This window comes from Indicator indicator, chromosome 10 (assembly GCF_027791375.1).
Source record: "Indicator indicator isolate 239-I01 chromosome 10, UM_Iind_1.1, whole genome shotgun sequence".
In the NCBI taxonomy this organism is placed as follows: Eukaryota; Metazoa; Chordata; class Aves; order Piciformes; family Indicatoridae; genus Indicator; species Indicator indicator.
Genome location: NC_072019.1, coordinates 10,676,507 through 10,698,056, shown reverse-complemented (window position 1 = coordinate 10,698,056; position 21,550 = coordinate 10,676,507). Strand labels below are relative to the sequence as shown.

The following is a 21,550-nucleotide window of genomic DNA, read 5'->3' as shown; positions in this document are numbered from 1 at the left end:
CACATACATAAATATGGAAATTCCAGCAGCAGCAGCATTTCTCAGCAGAACATGATTAACCATCTCAATTAATATCATGTGACTCACTAAAACAAAGCACAGATGTCAACCAGTTATTAACACCACTTATTGTATACAACCAAAATGTTAATGGTGAAAGCTGGGAAAAAAAACTGTTTTGTCTTCACAGAAGTATAAATGAAAATAAATTGCTCTGAAAATTAAGAAGAGCATCAACAGTAGCATTTTTCCTTTGTTTACACTTTCAGCTAGAACTGCTGTGTATTAATTGCTCCAAATAAAAGTGTAGATTTCTTCAGGTAAAGGATATTAACTCCCAGTATTAGATAAAAGAAATGAAGACTTTGCTTCTGGATTACCAACATAGTTAGCCAGTATCCAATGCCCTGGAGGTGATCCACAGCCCACTTTTCTCAGATCTATAAAGAAATGTTTTGGAGGTCTACAAGCAATCTAGTTTCCATGGCTGAGGGCTAAGATGATGATGTGACCAAAGATTTATGTCCACAAATCTAATGGTACAGTTAGAATCTTAGTTTGATTTAGGGTAAATCTTTTCATAGAAAAAGTTTTGAGCCAGAATATATAATTCTCCATCTTTTTCCCGAACTGCATGTGCTCTGACAAACTGAAATTGCTCCAGTGCAAATTCATAGAACTCATTCTCCATTTTCCAGATTTCAGACTGTTGTAGCTTGGCAATAGTTTCTTTTGTGGGAAGTTTTTTCTCAGTTGTTTTTCTAAGATGAGACTTCTTTCCTAAATGCAAAATGAAAGCAATAACTTCACTTTAAAGATCACGTGATTAAAAAAATGTTTACAGTCCTTTCATTTACAGAGTTCTCTACTCTTAGCATGTTGATAAACTGCATTACAAGTGAGAGGATTTACTCCAGAATTTCTTAACTTAACATAACATGCAGGGTTGGGAAAATTGCAGTCCTTCTCACTAAATGTTAATGAATTTTGCACCAGTTCTTTCAATGCTTCCCTCTAACAAACCCAGGGAATGAACACTTCATTTAAGGAACAAGATTACTCCACATAACGTATTTGGAGCAAGACTGGTCTTTCAAAATTAATTATTTAGATATTAATTTGGTGTCAAATATTAAAACATTTTAAAACTGCAGAGCAAGAGACTTGTTTCATGAGATAAAGACGACCCAAATGGGAATCTTGACATGCTTGAGAGGTGGGCCTGTGAAAATGTCATAAAGTTCAATTGCCTAGCGCAAGTCCTACACAGGGCTTGAGGCAACCCCAAGCACAAACACAGGCTGGGTGATAAGCAGATTGAGAGCGACCCTGTGGAAAAGGACTTGGGGTGCTGGTTGATGAGAAGCTCAACATGACCTGGCAATGCGCATTTGCAGAGCAGAAGGCCACCTGTATCCTGGGCTGCATCAAATGAAGTGTGGCCTGCAGGTTGAGGGAGGTAGGTTGCACCTTGCACTTCTCTCTCATGAAACCCCATTTGGAGTACTGTCTTCAGCTCTGGGGCACCCAACAAAGAATGGTATGGATCTGTTGGAGCGAGTCCAGAGGAAGTCCATGAAGATGATCATAGGACTGGAGCATTTCTCCTATGAAGACAGGCTGAGAAAGTTGGGGCCTGGAGAGAGGCCAGTGGAGATCTACAGCGGCCCTCCAGTAGATAATGGGGGCCTACCAGAAAGCTGGAGAGGGACATTTGCAAGGGCAGGCAAAATATAAGGGCTTTAAACTGAAAGAGGGTAGAGTTAGATGAGATGTAAGGAAGATGTTCTTCGCTGTGAGGGTGGTGCGGTACCGGCACAGGTTGCCCCAAGAGGCTGTGGATACCCCATCCCTGGAAGTGTCCAAGGCCAGCTCAGATGGGGCTTTCTGTAACCTGGTCTATTGGAAGGTGTCCCTGCCCATGGCATGGGGGTTGGAACTAGATGATCTTTAAGGTCTGATCCAACCCAAAGCATTCTATGATTGTATGAAAATGACGACAGCATTTTCCCTAAGTGCTGTTACTTTGTTAGAAATTTGTTAATACTACACATCCAGGCTCTATATATCAGACCCTTTTCTCCCTCAGTTGGCAGACAGAAGCCCTGCTAAGATGGACAGTTTCTCCATCGTAAGTTGCATGGCCAGATCCTAGAAACTTAGCCACTAGCTACACAACAAATGTCTTATGATCCTAGGAAGATAAAGATGTACTTGGACCTCTGTATCCCTTGGGCCTTTTGGTGCAGCTAAATGGGTTGCATCAAGCATGGATCATTTCAACAGGACTTCTGAGGAAATGGGAGTCTATCGCTACCAACAAGTTTAGAAAACTGAAGCCCCTGCAAGAGCTTTCAAAAATATTCTGATAACAATTTGTCACAATGTTTTAAGTGTGATACAGCTACACAACTGCCTTTACCCCAATCTTAAATATACACAGTTTGTGTAAGACAGGAAGATACTCAGCTACCCTCATAAATTTGTACTCAGAGGCTTTTAAATAAGAATTTGTCTATTTTGCAGGAAGATCAGCCAACTGAGGGACAAGCCTGGCAAAGATTCAAAACTACTCATCTAGGTCTAAAGAATCCATATTTTAAAAAGTGATAAGAGGATGAAAAATCCATGGAAGCCACGGAAATCAACCATTTAAATACCTGTCCGGTACAGTTCTGTGGCACCCCTGAAGAACCGGGGCAAAGCTGCCTCCAATAACATGATAAAGTCTTCAAGCTCTTCAGTAACTCCCACTAGGAAGTATTCATTAATCAGATTGTATTTGGCTTGTTCCAAAGCCCATCTGCTTCCCACATTCCTAAAATGACAAAGAACAATTACAACAAGTTCTGATGTCATCCAACAATCCTTGGACCCAGGACATTTGTATAGGACAGGCAAGGCTCATTTAAAATCATAACCACTCCTGACTTCCATTTCCCCTTCCAGTTTCATTCATCTGTGTATTTATCTAAAATTTTAACTTCTTGAGTTATTTTGATTTACAACTCATCCCCATGTATGCACATGGTTACTCTCTATTAATGTAATTTTTGGAGGATTTACATTTTCTCAGTGTCAATACTTGGTCTCCACTTTCACAACAGATATCAGGAATGGTTCTGGTGGGAACACACCTTCCATTTTCCATCCTACAAACATAATGCTAAACTAGAAAGTCACTCCTCCTAACAGGAGGACTTCCTGAATGACAGGCAGAAATTAAACCAAACATTCTTTCCCCCTTTATATACCACTAGACAGAGTGAAAAGACAGGTTCAGAGTTTTTAATTTCTCTGCTTCTCCACCTGGCTCAGGTCTAGATAGGTCTGACCAAAAGACACTGAAAGAGAAGTTCCCAAATGGCCATTTATTTTGTTTATGTCTGGATGAACAGTAGCTTTGAGAAACAATTGCCCTTGTTTTAACTTAGAATTTTGTAAAATCATTTATGTTTCTTATTTATTTTTAAAGTTTGCTAAGAGATTTTAACGCCTGTGCTGCTGCTATAAAACATGTTCTAGTGACAGATAAACACTATTTGCATTTGGTTTAGTTTCTAGTAAGTAGCATTGACTACTGGATGTCTGGCAGAGGTTTAAGAAGATAAATTTATCCTAACCGTAATTATTTTATTCTCCTCAGAAACTCTTAAGAGCTTGAAGAAAATACCTCCATTCAGAAAGACAGATATTGTAATCTGACATAAGAAAAAAATGTCAAGACTCCAAATACATGAGAACTATATTTAAAATTGAAAACATCTGTTTTCCCTCAAAGCACTGCTGATAAAGTATCTGAACATATTGCGTGTTTGAAGAACTGCAAGTCTGTTTCCCTTGAGTGTATCTTCAAAAGAAAATACAATACTACAGTACCTGCTGCTTCACTCTGTCCAGTCCTGCACACTTTCCCCAACTGTGCTAGATATTCAAATTTCCTCGTGTTAGATTTCTGCACAGATATACTTGACTAACAACTTAAACTACATTTATCTCCCTACCAGCATTCGGAGCTGTGGCCACAGAAGAATGGAATTTGAAGCCAAAGTTTCTCTGGAGCACAGTCTGAACCTCCAGCTGCCACACATTCATCAAAGGTCTGAAACAAAGACAAAATTGATCTGAACTTTAAAACCTAGCATACATATCAAATATCTCAACCTACTCAGTTGTTAAATATAGTGGGGACAGAAAAACACAAGATATACTGTGAAAGAAAAAAAAAGTACTTCTTTCAGGCCTTGATTTTACAGTACTTGGACAGTCCTTATGATTAGAACTAATGAACAATTTGATCTCACCTGATATATTTTATATACTTTTGATATAACCTTGACAAAGGCTATATGTCAAAACAAGCAACACCAGTCAGTAAGTGCTGGCATCACTATTTGTCCCTTACAAAAGGGGTCACTAATGATACAGCATCAAATACCATCAGGATTTGTGTGATACTGGAACAGGTGGATCATTATATCATAGAACACTGTGCACTTTGTGTTTTACATTAAATGATGTTCTATTACATTTTAAACATTATGACAAATAACTGCTATCTAAGAAGCTAATTTGGTTTTTTCAACTAGAAGAAATGAAAGCAAGTTGTTTACTGCATAACTGAACATTCCATACAGCATCACTGTATGTGGATAGACAGCTGTAGCAACAGTTTCAACTGCAGTAAACACAATTACAATAAGAACTCCATTAGCGTTGGAAAAATTTTTTAAGTATTTTATCCAGTCACCATAGAAAGGAAGTCTTTATATCTATCTTTATATCTGTAACCAAGATTTAAGGCCTGTTTCTAGAACAGATGGAAAATGAATAAATTGAATAATGAATAACTGATCATACAGACAACTTTATAGACTGTTTCCTCTGTATAACTACAAGTTTCTGTTCAAAACAACTATGTGAAAATATGTTTGCTTAATTATTCAGTGTTGGAACAAGGACAATGTCCTTTGCTTCTATTTTGAGGTGAAGTTACTGAGATAATCTGAAAAATGTAGTGATACCAAAGCAGCAATTAACCTGTGGTGTTTTAGTCCACATTGCACTCTGAGTTCAGAATAACTTCAACATGTCACATAGCACATGAAAATGCAGCTTAACTAGCAAAACAAGGCATGGGTATGCTTTCTTCAGCATAGTTCTCTAGAGAAATTCTGCACTGATGAGTACTATATACAAGTACACAAGTACTTTATAACATGAATATCACTTAAGAACTAAATTGTTCAAATGCACCTCCCAACTTGAGGATGTATATACCAAACACGACTCAGCATCTGTCAAAAGAAAGACTTCTTTCCTTATATTTGCAGGTTATTTTATAGTTAATGCACAAAAGCAAGCAAGCTTTTTCTAAGTCAAATGGAACAGGACAAGTCTCCTTCCCCACTTCCTCTTATATACCTACCTTGACTACTCCATCCAGAGATTTTATTAAAAGAAACGATTGTCTTTACAGACTGTGTTCTTGGAGCCAAGTTACCTGTAACTTTGAAAGCACAGGGACTTTGAAAGAGAATTATGAACTTCTCCATATAAATGCTGTGCTATGGACTGGTAGGGGGTGAGTGTAAAGTAAGCTAAAATTCCTTTCCACTTAATAAAGGAAGAATTGACTTCCATTAGAAAGACTGCATTTTGGCTCTTCCCCTACTTTTCATCTGAAGAACTCTTAATGAATCTACTGTCACACAAATTAGAAGAGATCTTAGTGTCCATAACAGTTATGTCAATAACTGACCATCTATGGTCAGACCACACCATCTATGTATGTACAGTTTTCTTGGAAACATGATGGGAAAAATATTAATTGATTTAAGTGAAAAAAACCCTAAAACTTAGCATAGCATATCAATTTCTCTTCAAATGAACTCAAGATGCTTACAGGACAAGTTAGATCTGTATGGCAACAACTACATCTCAGATCTAAATCAAGTGGTGTGATAGCGACAAAATGAGAAAACAAAAGGCAAAAAAAAGCATCCTTAATAGAAAAATGTAAATTATTGATGCAATGCATTACAAACACTATAAATAGGAAAGCCTTTCAACTTCTTCCAGCAAATTAGAGCTTGTACAGTGCAGTCTACCAAGCAGTAGCATTAGGGATTTTGACTTCATGTTTCCCAGTGACCACCTAAAAAAGGCTGTTCAGATTATAATTAAAAACCTAAACCAACACTGTTAAGATTTTATTTTTTTAAATAATTATTAATTCCTATAAACAGCTTGGGCTTGGTAGCATGTTTGGCTTCCCAACATGCTGACCTCCAACATGAAGGAATTCCACTAACCACACCATGCTTAAAGTAGGTTATAAAAGATTAAATCCTATCTTTCTTTTAAAATATGTCTTTATGATACCATATCACCAAATTGCCTCTGTAGCCAGTTCTATGAAGATACATTTTTCAAGCTTAATTTAAACTTGTTCTGCATAAAGTTTTCTTCTACCTATGCTGTAGAGGCTGCCTGGACAAATTGAAATGCAGTAGCTGAAGATGGCGCCAAAACCTAAGGAACAGAGGAGCAGTTTGTTACGAAGGGCAGAGAAAAGAGGAACAGTCTGTTCCAATATTCAAAACACACAATTAGGATGATGGGAGCACACAGATTTTTTTAGACACATTTATTAGTTGTTACTATGTTTGTAGACTAGGCTGAATTCAGCATTACTTTTGCTTAGTTACTTTGTTTCAGTGTCTCTTGGTATTGTCAGAGTGCTACACTAAATTGTAAACATTACAGAAATAGATCATCAGTTTAAGAAGATACTGCTGCTTTGGAATTTTGAAAAGTGTTTGGCTCTGGAAAACACAATCCACCCCCCCAACCTGTTATAAAAGCTTCCACACTGATCTAACTATAGTTTTACAAACTATATTCATATATATAATACCCTTTTTTCTTCCTGATTTAAGTCCAAAGCAACGTGTTCTAACAGGTGTCTCACTGCCAACCATGACAGCAGATGTATACATTCCTTCTGGAATAAATATATTATGGAGCCTAAGTAAAGTCATTCTGAAATTGTGTTAGTAATCAAGGTTTGGATATGTTAACCTGAACAACTCCTAAAGCCACCTAAGACGGATGGAGGAAGTATAGAAATGTATGGATTGGTGCTCTGTAGTTTTCAAGCAGACAGTATACAATTAGATTTACATTATAAAAAAAGAAAAGAAGTGTTGCTAATTATGAAAAAGCACACATCAAACAATGCATCAGCAGTTCTACAGCTTTTAGTTTTCAGTCTTCAACAAGAAGAGATGTAGATTTTTTACACAGGTTAAGCTTAAATTGACACAAGTACAGACACCTGAAAATGTGTTGGTTTTTTTTTTTCATTGCAACATAAAATGAATTTATAAGGTTACCAAGAACATACTTAGTGTTTCTTTAATGTCACAGAATCACAGAACTAACCAGGCTGGAAAAGATCTTCAAGATCATCTAGTCCAACCTATCACCCAACACCAGCTAATCAACTAAGCCATGGCACTAAGTGCCTCATCCAGTCTTATTTTAAAAACACTACCAGGGATGGTGACTCCACCACCTCCCCGGGCAGCCCGTTCCAATGGCCAATCACTCTTTCTGTGAAGAACTTCTTCCTAACATCCAGGAAGTTACAATCCACTCCAGAACAGACACAAAAGAGAGACTCTTAACTTACAGAGCCACCATCATCACCAAGGCTGATAGGAGAACTGTTCAGCTTTTATCGGGACATATTTTATAAACTGTTTTCACCTTGACTTCAGTAAGAAGAACAGATACAATAAAGGGTACTTTACCTTTTTATCTCCCTGTTTTCGCCTCCGTAGCCCTGGTCTGTAATCATCTCCAAAGCGCAGAAAGTAATAATAAGAAACTAGTCGTTCTATAGGATCTCTTATGACATTTATGTAAATTGGTTTCTTTTTAACACCAAATCTAAAGTAAAAGAGGAGAAAATGTATTTTGAAAGTGAAATCAAAGCTTCTCATATCTTATTTAAAAGCCTGTCTCCGTTTGTATAACTAAAATCTATATGTAGAGATGATGACGGTGAGGGGAAGTTTAATGAGTGCTTCCTCTCATTCTCATACCCAGTGTGGTACATGGATGTGCAAGTCAGTTAACTTTCTGTTTTCTAGGACTGTGATTTTAGTTTATTTTAATTAGAAAAACAATCAAAACTGAAATATTCTCATGATACTGAAAATGATTATGCAACCTTCCTGACTCTAGAAATGTCTTAATTAGCCTAGCAGCCATGTATGTGTTTACAATAAGCACAAGGAATTTTGATACTGAGTTCCTGCCCTCCTGAACTGTGCTATGCAATGCTGAAAGTAGCATTCTTGGCAGGTCTCCAGTTGTCAGAGACATGAACTCTAACAGAAGGAAGACAGAGCTCAGAGCCTATCCATTATTTATGTTGAATCCATATGGCTATACTTATTAAATATAAGCCTAAGACAGTATCTGTAACCATACTAACTTCTCTATCTAAAGATGCACAATTTTTCCTTAGACATTTACACTAAGTAAATCTTGAATTACTGCAGTACAAACAAGAAGCCTGATAAAATGAGGTGGTAAGCTCAGAGGACATGAGATTTAAACCACAAAACCAGTTTTGTGTAAATCCCACCTTTCAATGATCTACATTCCAGCCAGCTTTTACTATACATTTCCCAGTTTTATTGCCTTTTCCATTTGAGACATTACTGTGGCAAATAAACATGGTATGCAAACATTAAAGAGGTTGTACCACAATGGAAATTTCAAGTGTGTCAAGTGTATTGAAGTAAAGCTAGGAGCTGGAAAGAAATTTCTCTTCTGTTCCCATGCAAACTGGGAAAATGTTCTGCACTGCCGGAGGGCCATTCAAGCCTCCTAGCGTGGCTAAAAGAGAGAGCGCTCACAGTTTTAAGATGCAGTACCATTACTGTTAAAGTGGTATTCCATGAATTACAATACCACATACTGCTCATGAGGACTCTTAAATTGAAAAGCTAAAGAACAGAAACTTAGAGTACTAAAAAGCAGAAAAGTGGAAGTTAGAAAAACCCCAAACATTAAAAGGCATTACTTTGGCAAAGCCCAGCACTACAGACATAGAAATTGTTAAAGGCTACAGAAAGAGCAACAGATGTCACCATCAGAGTACCAATGAATCAGACTGTAGCAGTTAAAGGTACTGTCTGTATCCCAGCTCTTACTCCCCAAAATTCACAAAATAGGAGCATGTCAATCTTTCAACCATTTTGATGCAAAGTCCAGACTTTGAACTGCACCCTCTTTCAGTTTCACTGAAGTGCTTGAGACACGCATATGTGTTCCCTTCTAAAGACTGCAAGCACTGTAGAAGACTATAACAAACAATTTTGATATAGAAACAGCTTCAACCAGTAATATATATCTGTGAATTACATTAAGGTGTCCAAGTCCTTGAGAATGTCTGTGTTGGATTTGCACAAAACTAGCTTTAGTTACAGCAACATAAGTCACTTACTACTGTAACTTTATTAATAATGATAACTACTTGACAATTCATTGTCAAAGAGAAAAATAGGGAATAAAGATGGATCAGAAATTAAAGATAAATAAAAGATCCCACTTTTATTACTGTAATTTCTGCATAGATAGGTTATAGTAACCTGTCCTCAATCCTGTAAGTCATCAGTTAAATCCAATACTTTAAGCTTCAGCATAATTTAAGAGATGCTTCTGGTATCTGACAGTGGACCTAAGTCTGATGTCTGCATATAAGCAAGCATAGGCTTCTCTAAAATATTTCATACTTAGCAACTACAAGGATGTTCACTACAAGAATATACCTAAAGGCTTTGAATGCGTGGGGCTTGCCAAGCACAACCAGAGTATTCAAGGTATTATTTCAATAAGGGAAACACAAAGTATGAGAAAGCAAGATGCTACAGGGAAAAAGTACTATTCAGGTGAAAGGATAACAAACACAATGATAACACAGTCCTGGAGGGAAGACACAGATTAAATAAATACGTGAAGTTGATTAGATGCTTTCTAGATGTAAAATAATTATTTGAGTTTAAAAATTTCCAGTATCCAAAAACATTTTCACCTTTATGAAGTCGTAATGTACAAAATCACTTTCACCTTTGCTGTTCCAGAAATCTGTTATTCAGTTCAAGGGCTTATTACTGTTGCAGCACCTTAACTTTAAAAAGGCACAAAGGAAATTAATGAAATTTGCTACATTTTGTTTATAGATTTGCAATTAAGACCTCATGTCTATTACTTTTTGTAAACTTCAAGCTTTTACTTGGTGTAATTGGCAATTCTCAGCTACTAAAGTAGCTTTTAGCATTTTCTATTTTATAAGATATTGCACTGGGAATCTATGAAGCTCCAACTTCCCTTTCTCATTCTTTGCAATAAAAGGCCAGAATTAAAAATCAGTGTACGAATGAATACTTAAAAGCAACAGCTGAACAAAGAAGAATTCTTCCACACAGAACCTCCTTTTCATTAAATAAAAGTTTTAATGCATGGAAATATAATATTATTGAGGACTGAGCACCAGCAAGAGGTAAAAATAGTAGTTGCTGTTGTTTCTGCAGTTGCATATTCTGAAAAATCCACTTTTAATTTTAAACCATCTTCTGTATGCTGCAAGTGCAAGAGGAAGTACTGCCTAGCAAGCACCTTATGCAAAACTGACTTTCCAGTTCATGGAGAGGTTTCACAAGACTGAGCTATTGAGGACCACTGCTTTAGATCCACAAGCAACAAGAAGACAAGAAAAGAAACCCATGGAAAACAGACATGATCCTGAACCTCTGAAGTAATTGAGAGGATTTTAACATCATTCTGTTTTAAATTAATTTTAGAAGTAGCAGAATTGAACTCTACAAGAATTATTTTAATGCAGTGGTTACTACAGGCCAGAAAATGTCTTTAAAATTTAAATTTTTAATATTTTGGCAAAGTGTAAAGGGATAGTCTGATAGAGAAGAATGATATAACTTGAGAAGCAGGTGGTATTACTTGTTATGTGAAACATGTTTGAGACCAGTCATCTTAAACGTCCCGGAATGGGAAGCCAATCCAGTTTATCTGGAACTGCCAGTGTTCCAGGGAAAAGCCAGGATTTTCAATAAACCACCAGATTGTAATTCAGAAAAGGAATAAGACACCTAGAATATAAATAGTTTTGAAATGAGACTCTATTGTATCATACAAAAAGACAAAGGAAAACTGAAAATCAAACCCAGATATTGATCAGCATAGGAATTTCAGTGTGCACATTTATCAAAACTGCAGCTGTCAGACTCCCACCACTAGAGGGCGCTAATATCCCAGCGGGATCCAAGCAACTTACACTACCAGGCTACTCAACAGATAAATCCAAGGGTAACATACTTTGCAAAGTCCAAATAAGATATATGTCCATGGTAAAATCCTGGTTTCATTTCCTTCCAGGAAGTCACATTCTTCACAAATCGGACCTGTAAAAGTACACAGCAGAAAGTGTTTCTGTACAGTTAGAACATAGTGAGTTTCTCCACACGTGGTGTTTCCCGGTTTGTAAGTAAAATTTTATAATGCATTAGGAAAAAACGTCCATTTTGAATAATACCAAAGATTTTGTGCCAGCTAAAACAGACTTTTCTGTAAGCATACAGATGACTCACTTTAGATCATCACAACGTAATGATCAGAAACTAAATCAAAGCAGAATACAGCAATCAGAAAGGCAAGTCAAGGAAAGCTACCACAAAAACATTAGCAAAACAAACATTTTAAACTTTGTCAGTCGATTTTATTTGCAATTTGAAAGAAATGCAGAATTCCCGCAGCAAAAAGTAGGAATACAAGTACACTTTTCATGGAATTATTTGAGCTGTATTTAGTCCTTCAAACAAAAGTATTCCAGGTTTACCAGCATGTTCTTAAACCTACTTTGTTGGGATGTAAGAATGAAACCTGACGGTTCAATTTGTTCCCCATACCAAAATGCAATGCATGAGTAATCCAGAAATTTTATAAATGTATACAATGGAAATTAGATCTACAGTTTACCATTTTGAATAGTTATGTTAAGCCTAACATATCAGTGAAATTTACATATTAAAATATGAAGTGGCCCTTATACAAGGAATGATAAAACAATTATCAGCAAACTTCACAAAAATAGGAATAGCTTTACATTTCAAAAAACAAAATAAGATACACACCCCAAACCAGAAAGTATGATTGAATTAAGTGGGACATGCAAATTCTAATATAGCTTGACTTTATTAGATGAACAGAATATTCTAACATCAAAGCATTTAATTCAGAAAGTTATTTCAAAACTAGTGAATTGGATAATGAAAAAAAAAGATTATAAAGTTGTACTGCCTGAGCTGTCTAACAATGATATGCCATTTCTGAAGCTGAGAAGATAGCATTCCTGCATATCTACAGTATCTTTTCAGTTATACAGTGACATAGATAACCATGGAGATACCAATGCAAGTCAAGAGAGGCAAAAAGGAACGTTTGAGTGCTCATGACAACACACTAACATTCTGCAAGGTCAGTGGATTGAGACTGACCTGAAACATTATATTTGTTATCTATTACAGCAAATCAGTTGAGGATTTTAAGAGGCAAGACTGGCCTGCTGTCAGTTCTTCAAATGTGCAAGTTCAGGATTTAAGAGGCTGATAACATTTACTTACTTTACTTTCTAATGCTGGCTCTTGGTTTCTTGGGTAAAATAAATGTATATTACTTTTTAGTAATGGGCAGCATTCCCTTTTTCAGTGTACAAGTCACATGGCCTGTGGCATTTCACCATTTAAACCATGTATCACCCATGAAAATTGCAGCCAGCCTAGCTGGAAAGTACTGCACTACGTCACACAATGGTATTTGATAAACTGCACTGGCTTTCTGTCTGGTTTTGTTCAGAGCACAAACTGATAATAGATATGTGAGGCTTTGAATCCAGTTGAACTACCTTTGCTGCTACTGAAGAAAATCACCCTTTCATTGACTGTACCTTTCAAAGATTAATGACAAGATATTTTGAGTGGAGAGCCTCGGCTATGAATATTTCTATACCTGGGAAAGCAGTTTCCTAAATGGAGATTACCTATTATCTTCTATTCCCTCACCCCTAAACCCCAAAATGTCACAGTGGGTTGATACACCTCTGCAAATAAACCAGTTACACTACCCATTGTGTGTAGTGCATTTTAAAGCATACTGATTTCAGTTACCTTTCCATGAACAAGCTTTCTGAAACTTAGCACTAGCTAGATTTCATTTTCTAATATACTAGGACCAGAAACAGGGAAAGGGCTAAGTGCAAAATCCTAAGGATCACTTCTGATTTAGATCCCCATGCCACCACCCCGCATCAAACCTTAGATGTTTCAGTAATAGTTAAAAAAAACAACCTTTATTGTCTTTATCTTACAATGTTGTCTGCTAAGGAAATAATTTTTATGAACATAGGATGGATGTTCTAGCCTTTTATTAACACCAGGCAAGCTAAAATAAAGCCCAGAAGGTTTTATAAGAGCTGTGACAGTTACATCAACCTTAAGATGGACCAGCATCATGCTTTGCCCCTGAGAACTTAAGCTTTTACACCTATAACTAGCCTGTAGTCAAGTGAAGCTCTTTTTTTTCTCCCCCAGTTTGCAGCATTCAAAAAAATCAGAATTATTCCAGGTCACTGACAGCCTAATGAGTCTGGATTCACACATTTTAGGGCAGAGATGAATATTTCTTTCTGCTTCATACTGTTAAATATGATCCATTTTTACGTTTCTTTTCATGGCTTAGCAGATACTACAGCTTTCAAGAGACCAAGCAAGCTTCTCCATCTGAACCCAACTGAAAAAGTTTGAGGTTACTTTAAAAGTTTGGATAGATGTGAATGGAATTCCTGTGAAGCTGTTTCACCGGGCTTTTATAGAATCAGCTACAAAGTTGCTTCACAGCCCTTAGTAACTGAGAAATCAGCTGAGCTTCACTGAATTAAAAAACCAGATCAAACAGACTTTGAGAGCGTAAGATGTCCTGAAAGGTAAGTTAAATACATTCAGTTGCTAGGATGGTAAGAGTTTAAATCAAGTCCCAGTGAACCAGAAAGGGGAAAAACAAACAAACAAACAAACAAACAAAAAAAAAGAAAAAACAAAAAACACCCTGGCATACTTGGTCTGAGCAAAAAGCCCTGGGAAATCTGTGTGTGCAAACCAAAGTCATGTTGTAAGCTGTCATCTCTGTCCACTAACTGCTTCCATCAATCAGCGCTCTCTACAGTCTGAAAACTTACACACACACACAAGCCTGAGCCTGGTGAGTGAGGACACTTGAGGATTTTCCATCTGAACTACCAAAAAAAAAAAAAAAAAAGAAAATTTGTCTCAAGTGTGTCTCCATTAAAGGAAATCTCAGATTCAACAGATTCAGATTTAAAGACCAAGAGTGAAAGGATGACTGAATCAGAATCTCTGCAGGAAGGCACTGGTAGCTTAGCTATCTGAACTGCCATTCAAGCTAATAACATAGTTAAGCTCTAATCAGAGGGTCAGAAACGCTGGAAACAGGCGAGCAGCACATCTTTGCCTGCATGCCATGAAAAACCACAAGCAAGTTCAAGGCAAGGGCAGCTGAGAAGCAGTTTTGTAAGATGGTGAAAAGACAGAGTTCACAGGACAGCCAGGACAGCCACCCTGCATGAACAGTTCTTTCTCAGAAGGACAACTGCAATTGGCACATGTGCAGCAGTGAACGCTAGTACTCACTACACCATCTAACTCCAATAAAGTAATTCAGGGCCATGATGGTATTTCCACTTCTAACCAGAGTCACTGCAGTCTTTTACTTGTTGGGCTTCTGACAGCCAGTGGAACTTTCCCCAGCAAAGAAGTAATACCAAAGTCAATAGTGTGCTAACCCCTGAGAGGCCACTGTTTTAGAATACATAAGGAGCAAGATTATATATTTTCAGGTTGCTTTGTTGAGAAAAATGAAGAGAGAAATTGTAGGGGAAAAAAGAACAAGGAGCAGTAAAACAAGCAGCTGAGGGAATTAAACACTGGATAACTGTACCATGGATTTTCCATATTCACATCAGTACAGAGAATGTGTGCCCAGATCACCCTGCCTAATAATATATCAAGAACATGCTGCAAGACAGAACAGTAATTTTGGTTTACATGTTTTAGATGACAATTTCACCATGTAACAAAAAAAGCTAAGGTTTGTGTGGCTGGTATGCCATCCAACTAGCCGTAACACAGGCATGTTTGTATGGACTAAAAAGCATCAGCACCAAAACATGCAAGCAATAAATAAAACAAACAACTACTCTGATTTAAAGAAAGCAAGTGTTTTTGTTACAGACCACCAGGTCAGAAGGCAACATGGGCAACACAGCACTTAGCTTGCTGCAAAGAAAACATCCAACCTGTGGAAAGAGGGGCAGTTCCCAGGATCCTGCTGTCAGAGAAGCTGCAAAAAAAAAAAGGAGGGCTGCTGGGAAAAGTTTCATCTGAAACTAAAATGGATGTGTTAGGGACTCTTAGCAGATTATCTCAGATCAGATACAAATTACATTTGGAGTGGATTTAAATTACTGTGGGTTTTGTTGTGTTTGGTTTTTTGGGGGTTGTTGCTTTGCTTTGGGGTGTTTTTTTTCCCCCCCTCCAGATCACATTCAAGAAGTAAAGGTTTCATATGTGGGAAGAGAACTTAAAATTTGTTACAGATTTACAGCCGTTTGGAAAAGGAACGTCAGAAGTAATGCTTAATAGAGAGCTCACTGTTTTACAAAATTCTCAGGCCCAAGACAACCTTCAGCTTGCTTAGGGAGATTTTCTTTAACAAACAGTATCACTGATAAAACAGTTTTGTCTCCATGATGTGTTAATGGATCTTACCACTGCTGCATATACACTAACACGCTCAAGTGAGCTGTACTGACGAAGGTGGCATGTGAATATTTCATGCAAATCCAAGCCCATAAAGAGAAAACATCATTAGCCTCTATGAGTGCCCTTGCCATTTCCAGAATTATGTGTTATGACTTATAACAGCAAGTTGCTATATTGATAAGACAAATAATTATTTCTATTTCTTTGAACAACTAGACAATACATGAAGTTTTTAATTGTCAGCATCTCCCATTTAGTGGCCACTGAAGAAGAGGAGCATCACTTGTCTAAATAACATAACTTACCACCTCGGAAAATAGCATAGTATCAAACAAAGGCAGGACTGCCAGTACTGTAAACATGCCAGGCACTGATGGATTTTAATTTTTCAGTAGGTAATTATTAGAGAGAAGATGAGGAGGAGAGTTTCTCTTAGACAAAACTAAGCCAGCTAAAAACACAACATTGATTTTATTTAAATAAATAAATATTTTAAAGTAGAAATCTAAGGCAATGCTTACTATTAACAAGTCTTATGCCTTTTATACCATCAATGACTGGCTCTCCTATCCTTGAGAACTGACTGGTACAATTCAACAAGACACCTTGACAGAAACAGAATTTGTAGTTGGAGACACAGCAGTAAGTATGACTGACGTAAGCGTGATTTTTAATTAAGATACAAGCTTGTTAAATCTTTTGAAAAGTCACTCTGCTGTTCGTGCACAGGTTTTTTGTGCAGAACTATAGGGAAACTACCAGATTTAGTAATCCCAGTATTCATGTGTGACAGTATCACCTTCATATTTAAGAAAAGATTTTGCAATAGCAAAAACCCAACATAAACAAAACCTCACTATCACAGAACAGGTTCCCAGTCTCACTTGAAGCACACACTCTATCCCCTGCACTGAGATCCCAGCTTCAATCTTTCACACACAGAACTGAGAGGGCCTGTTACCATCTGCTTCCCCTAGCCCTACTCCAGCAGCTGTGCTGAGCTGCAGCCTGTAGGCATGCACTTAAAGTCATGGGAAGCCTCAGTGCTGATGTGCTGCAATGCAGAACAGCTCCTGCCTCTGCTGCCCATCAGCCTAACATGATCAGCACACAATCAGTAGTACATAGCCAAGAGTTTGGAAACATTTGTTTTACAGACAGGGATGATGATACAGTGATGTTTCACACCTCTGACTTGGGTTCTCTGCATGTGCACTCATAACAAGCAAAGAAATATTACTTAAAAAAAAAAAAAAAGCAAACCAAGAAATCTACTCCCTTACTACACCATCCTCCCAAGAAAAACAGCACTGATCCCCACTCATCTTCTGATGCAATGGTAGCCATGACCATTCCTAGCCTGGGACTAAAATGACTTTATTAAGAGCTTCAAGCACATGCAATATGACCCCATCCTTTAGAGTTCAAGTTATTTATAGCCAGTTCTTTCTACCTGTTTTTTATCACCTGTAACACCTCACCAGACTTAGTACCAAAGTATAACGCTGACAACATGGCACAGTGCCTGCCCTATTCACAGAGGAAATCACAGAGGACTGCATTCACTGCAGATGGAGATGACAGGCAAATACTACTACACAGTCAAAAGGCAGACAGCTGACAATACAATACACTAACAGTTTTAACAATAAAGGTCATTTCTGCCCTAGCTGTGTCCCTTTTTAGCTTTGTTTTTGACTCAAACCAGATACTTACCATCTCCAGTAGTCCAAAAAACCCCTAAAGCTGTTATTTAATAAATAATATTAATTCTCTCCAGAGAAAGCATAAACACATTAGAATTTATTCATACTGGAAAATCTGACATAACAGCCAACACTATCAGAACTGTAAGTTTGCCATCGCATGAATAATTTCTATACTTTCCCCTTGTTTAATACAGGCACGCCAAATGCGGCAGCATTACCTGGTCTTGCAGAGACATAACAGGATTATTTTTGGTTGTATTGATATGTAGCACATGGTATCTGTTCTTCGCACAGAGATCATAGGCAATATTTGTGAAGGATGTGCTGGCAGTCTTAGGTACTCTGTTGTAAATAATCACCACATCATCTTCTTCATCCAGTGTCCCATCTTGCCGGGGGCCATCTACTGTATGACGTTGTTCTATTTCTCGGACTTCATGTCTTGCAATAGCTCTTTCTGTTAGGGAGGACAAATGCAAAACGTTGATGGCAGTACTACCAGTTCTGAAGTACAAACAGTAGAATGCAAACAACCTGGTGCAAAGCAGTTAACTTCTCAGCAATAAGCACCTGCTGTCATGTACTTCTGACACATCTGAAGCAAAACGTTAGTTATAAAATGTGTGGATGATAAAAGGTGAGTTAGTCTGACACAACACTAAGACTAGAAAACTGCTTAGGGAAAACATACCATATTCTGTGACTCACTAATGCTACTGAAAGACATCATCCCTAAAGAAAAATATCTATACTGGACTATCAAAATGGTGACAACTCCCAAATTTCCCAAATAATTTCTATAAAACATCTATTTTAAAAATATAATAGAAAGAGTAATTCAACAATTTGGAGAATACGAATTTTCTGAAATACTAACAGTAGATTTATTTAGTTGTGTGGAACAGAGAGAGGTGCTGGATTTCAAATTACACCGTTGTTTCATTTCAACTGATACAAGACTCAAGTGTAAAGTACTACAATAAAGAGGTCTGCAAAAATTCAATCAGGTGTATTATTTTTAAGTTTGCGAAGAATAGAAGCAAGATGTGCTTACAAAGTAGTTAACATTAAGGTGAAGAATGTTCTCTGAGTACTGAAATACATCAAATACATCAAAAAGAAAGAAACTTGGAAAATCAGGCTATGAACAAGACATTTTGGCAAGGTGAGTATATTGCAAATAAACTGTTTTTCTTTTTACACAAAGGGCAGTACTCTGAGTAATGGAACTCTGCTTCCAGTGCTAAAAGCCTGTTTGGAAAATAAACTCCACAGTATTACAGCATTTTTTATCTCTTTTTTACTGCTGCTGAATATCAAATATTTTGTGCTGATTCAGACACAGCTTTGTTCTGTTCTAGATAAATACATACTTTAATACAATTTGTAATACAGATGTCAGAGCATCTTTTCTGATTCATTTACTGTGATATTTAATAATATATTCAAAGAACCCTGTGTTGGCCAACAGTGCAAGCTGAAGTCAGTAACAAGAATAACCTACAATTCTCTGTATGTTTGTACACGGGGTGTAGCTCTTTCTGGATGACACGCTTCCAACAGCAGCAGCTCTTGGCCTTTGCCTCCCTTGCTTCCTGTAACCCAGCTCTTTCTATTCTCTTTCACCACATCTCTTTAATTATAACATAAAATCACTTTTAAAGTAGAATCATTAAGCTGTGAACACCACTAGCCTGTAATTCCACATAAATTGTCTTCAACCACAAACTTCCATCTGTCTGAAACACTTCAAAGCTTAAATGCACTCACTCTTTCATATGCTTGTATCTCACACCCCATAACTAAGTTACATCAGTATGAAAATGTTTGTAGAAAATGCTTATTGAGTATATCTCAATTTTCCACATGACATCTGTTGCTCCCCACTACATCAGTCACAGTTTTTGCTCCTTTCTTTCTCATTTGCTACTTCTCCCATCACTGCTGGCAAACATCCAGTTTTGGAAAGAGATGAGGCAACAGACTCAGATTTCATCTCTGTGAAGATGGCTGCAATAAAAAGGGACTGGCAACTCACCCCTTCCTGCCATTAACACATTAGGAGAAGCATTTAGTAGGGGACACAGTTAACCGCATGGCTGACCAAGGCTACATGGATACCAAATACCACCTAGAGAGGCTGAAATTAAACAAATTTAATTAATATTTCTACACTAGAGTAGACATGTACACCAGAGGGAGATGTGCCTGCTGCTGGCAGGGTGCAGCCAAGAATATAATTTCCTTTGCCAATTTGAGATCAGGATCTGGTGAACAGGTCTTATAAAGGAGCAGCTGAAGGAACTGGGATTGTTTAGACTGGAGAAGAGAAGGCTGAAGGGAGACCTTTTCACTCTCTACAACACTTTTTGGTTAACAAAGATACCATTCAGGGAACCATGCTTGAGGAAATCACTGCTTAATGCTATATGCAATAGCCACAATTTATTCTAGTGAAAAAGAATAACTTGGACATTGTGCTTTCTTCTTAGATATTTATCTGTGCAGATCAGAATAACTCATGTAATTAAAAACGTCTTTACTCCTAAGATATTTTAGCTATTTGCATCTTCCCAGGACTTTTTTTTTTTCCGAGCAATTTTCTTGATGCAATAAACTAGGAAATACCACAGTTAGCAACAAGCTTATTTGCCAGTCAGACACTACCAGAAAATAACATATAATGGGCAAATGAAGTCTTCTCCTTCAGCAGAAGCACTAATAGCAACATTCAGTCTGTATGTTACCATTTACTATGAAAAAAAAAATTATCTTCAAGACTGCTGCGCTTTCAAGTCGAAGCAGTGTCCAGCAACTTTAAAAGTTATTAAAAGGAAAAGTAACACTTGGAGAGAAATGGACAGATGAAGTTTCATTGCTTAGTTCTATTTTGTTAGGATTTCAATGAATAAAACAACCTGTGAAAATTCATCAGACCCATATGCACTTATAAAAATATTTGAAAATCCATCTGAACAATATCCAATTAATTATAGAAACAAATCATAAGCAGTTATTTGTCTCCATTCCTTGCATATTCAAACAGATTAATGTCTTAGGTAAAACAAGTTTATTAGCATTTATTTCAAATCCAATTGTTAACTGCGTACAAAATCTTATCCTCCCAAATAAAACAGTGTGGCATGGATTTTAACAACTTAAAGGTTAACAAAACCAAACATTTTCAATTCCTCACATTTTTCACAAAAGCACAAGAACCTCTTGGGATTTCTTAACAAGAAAATCTATTCAAACCAGAAAGTCTCCTATCCTCTACAGCTTAACACTTTTGATGCAGGACACATTTTGAGCCTCCCTGGCTGTCAAAGTCAAGTTAACTGAGTATCTGGAAGAATAATTCAGATCATACTGTGCTACTGCCCCAAACTATGCTCTTTGTACTCTAGGTCTATTCTCCTCCATATGTATTTATGGATATTATTTAGGCTCTCTCTTCAATGTGTCTTATGCACCTGCCACACTTCCTTGTGAAATCTCCCACTCAGAAGAGGAAAGACTCAGTCTTAAAATAAATTTTAGCACAGCAGCCTTCAAGTGTTGCCCAACAGAAGAAAAAGATGTGGACTCAAACTTCACTTGCATTGATTTGATGTAAAAGAACTGGACAGCTAGTATTGATAGCACCACTGCTGAGCCAACAGTTGCTGTCTACCTGTGACACTGGATACCACTTCAAACCAATAAGCAGGTTTACTCCAGTTGGGAACAATATTGAAGCCAGCTGACTTGGTGTCTCAGCTTTCTTTCCACTGTGCTCTCAGGCCAATTAGGCAAGCAGCTGGTAGCCTGAGGCACTGAGCAGCTCACAAGCTGTTTCCCTGCCCAAAAGCTGCATTAAACACATGATTGGCCTAAATACTGAACCCAAATAGGACCAAAAACCTACTCACT

At 37.3% G+C, this 21,550-nt stretch overlaps 1 protein-coding gene across 1 annotated transcript in view; it reads right to left on the bottom strand.

Moving 5' to 3' along the window:
- Positions 1 to 553: 553 nt before the first annotated feature.
- Positions 554 to 21,550, bottom strand: part of HS2ST1 (heparan sulfate 2-O-sulfotransferase 1) — a 68,859-nt gene continuing 47,862 nt past the window's right edge. The window contains exons 2-7 of the mRNA XM_054384355.1: positions 17,857 to 18,095; positions 11,413 to 11,498; positions 7,818 to 7,956; positions 4,005 to 4,102; positions 2,661 to 2,818; positions 554 to 780 (exon numbers count right to left, since the gene is read on the bottom strand). Coding sequence (XP_054240330.1) covers positions 554 to 780; positions 2,661 to 2,818; positions 4,005 to 4,102; positions 7,818 to 7,956; positions 11,413 to 11,498; positions 17,857 to 18,095 — 947 coding nt within the window. The remainder of the gene's footprint in view (positions 781 to 2,660; positions 2,819 to 4,004; positions 4,103 to 7,817; positions 7,957 to 11,412; positions 11,499 to 17,856; positions 18,096 to 21,550) is intronic.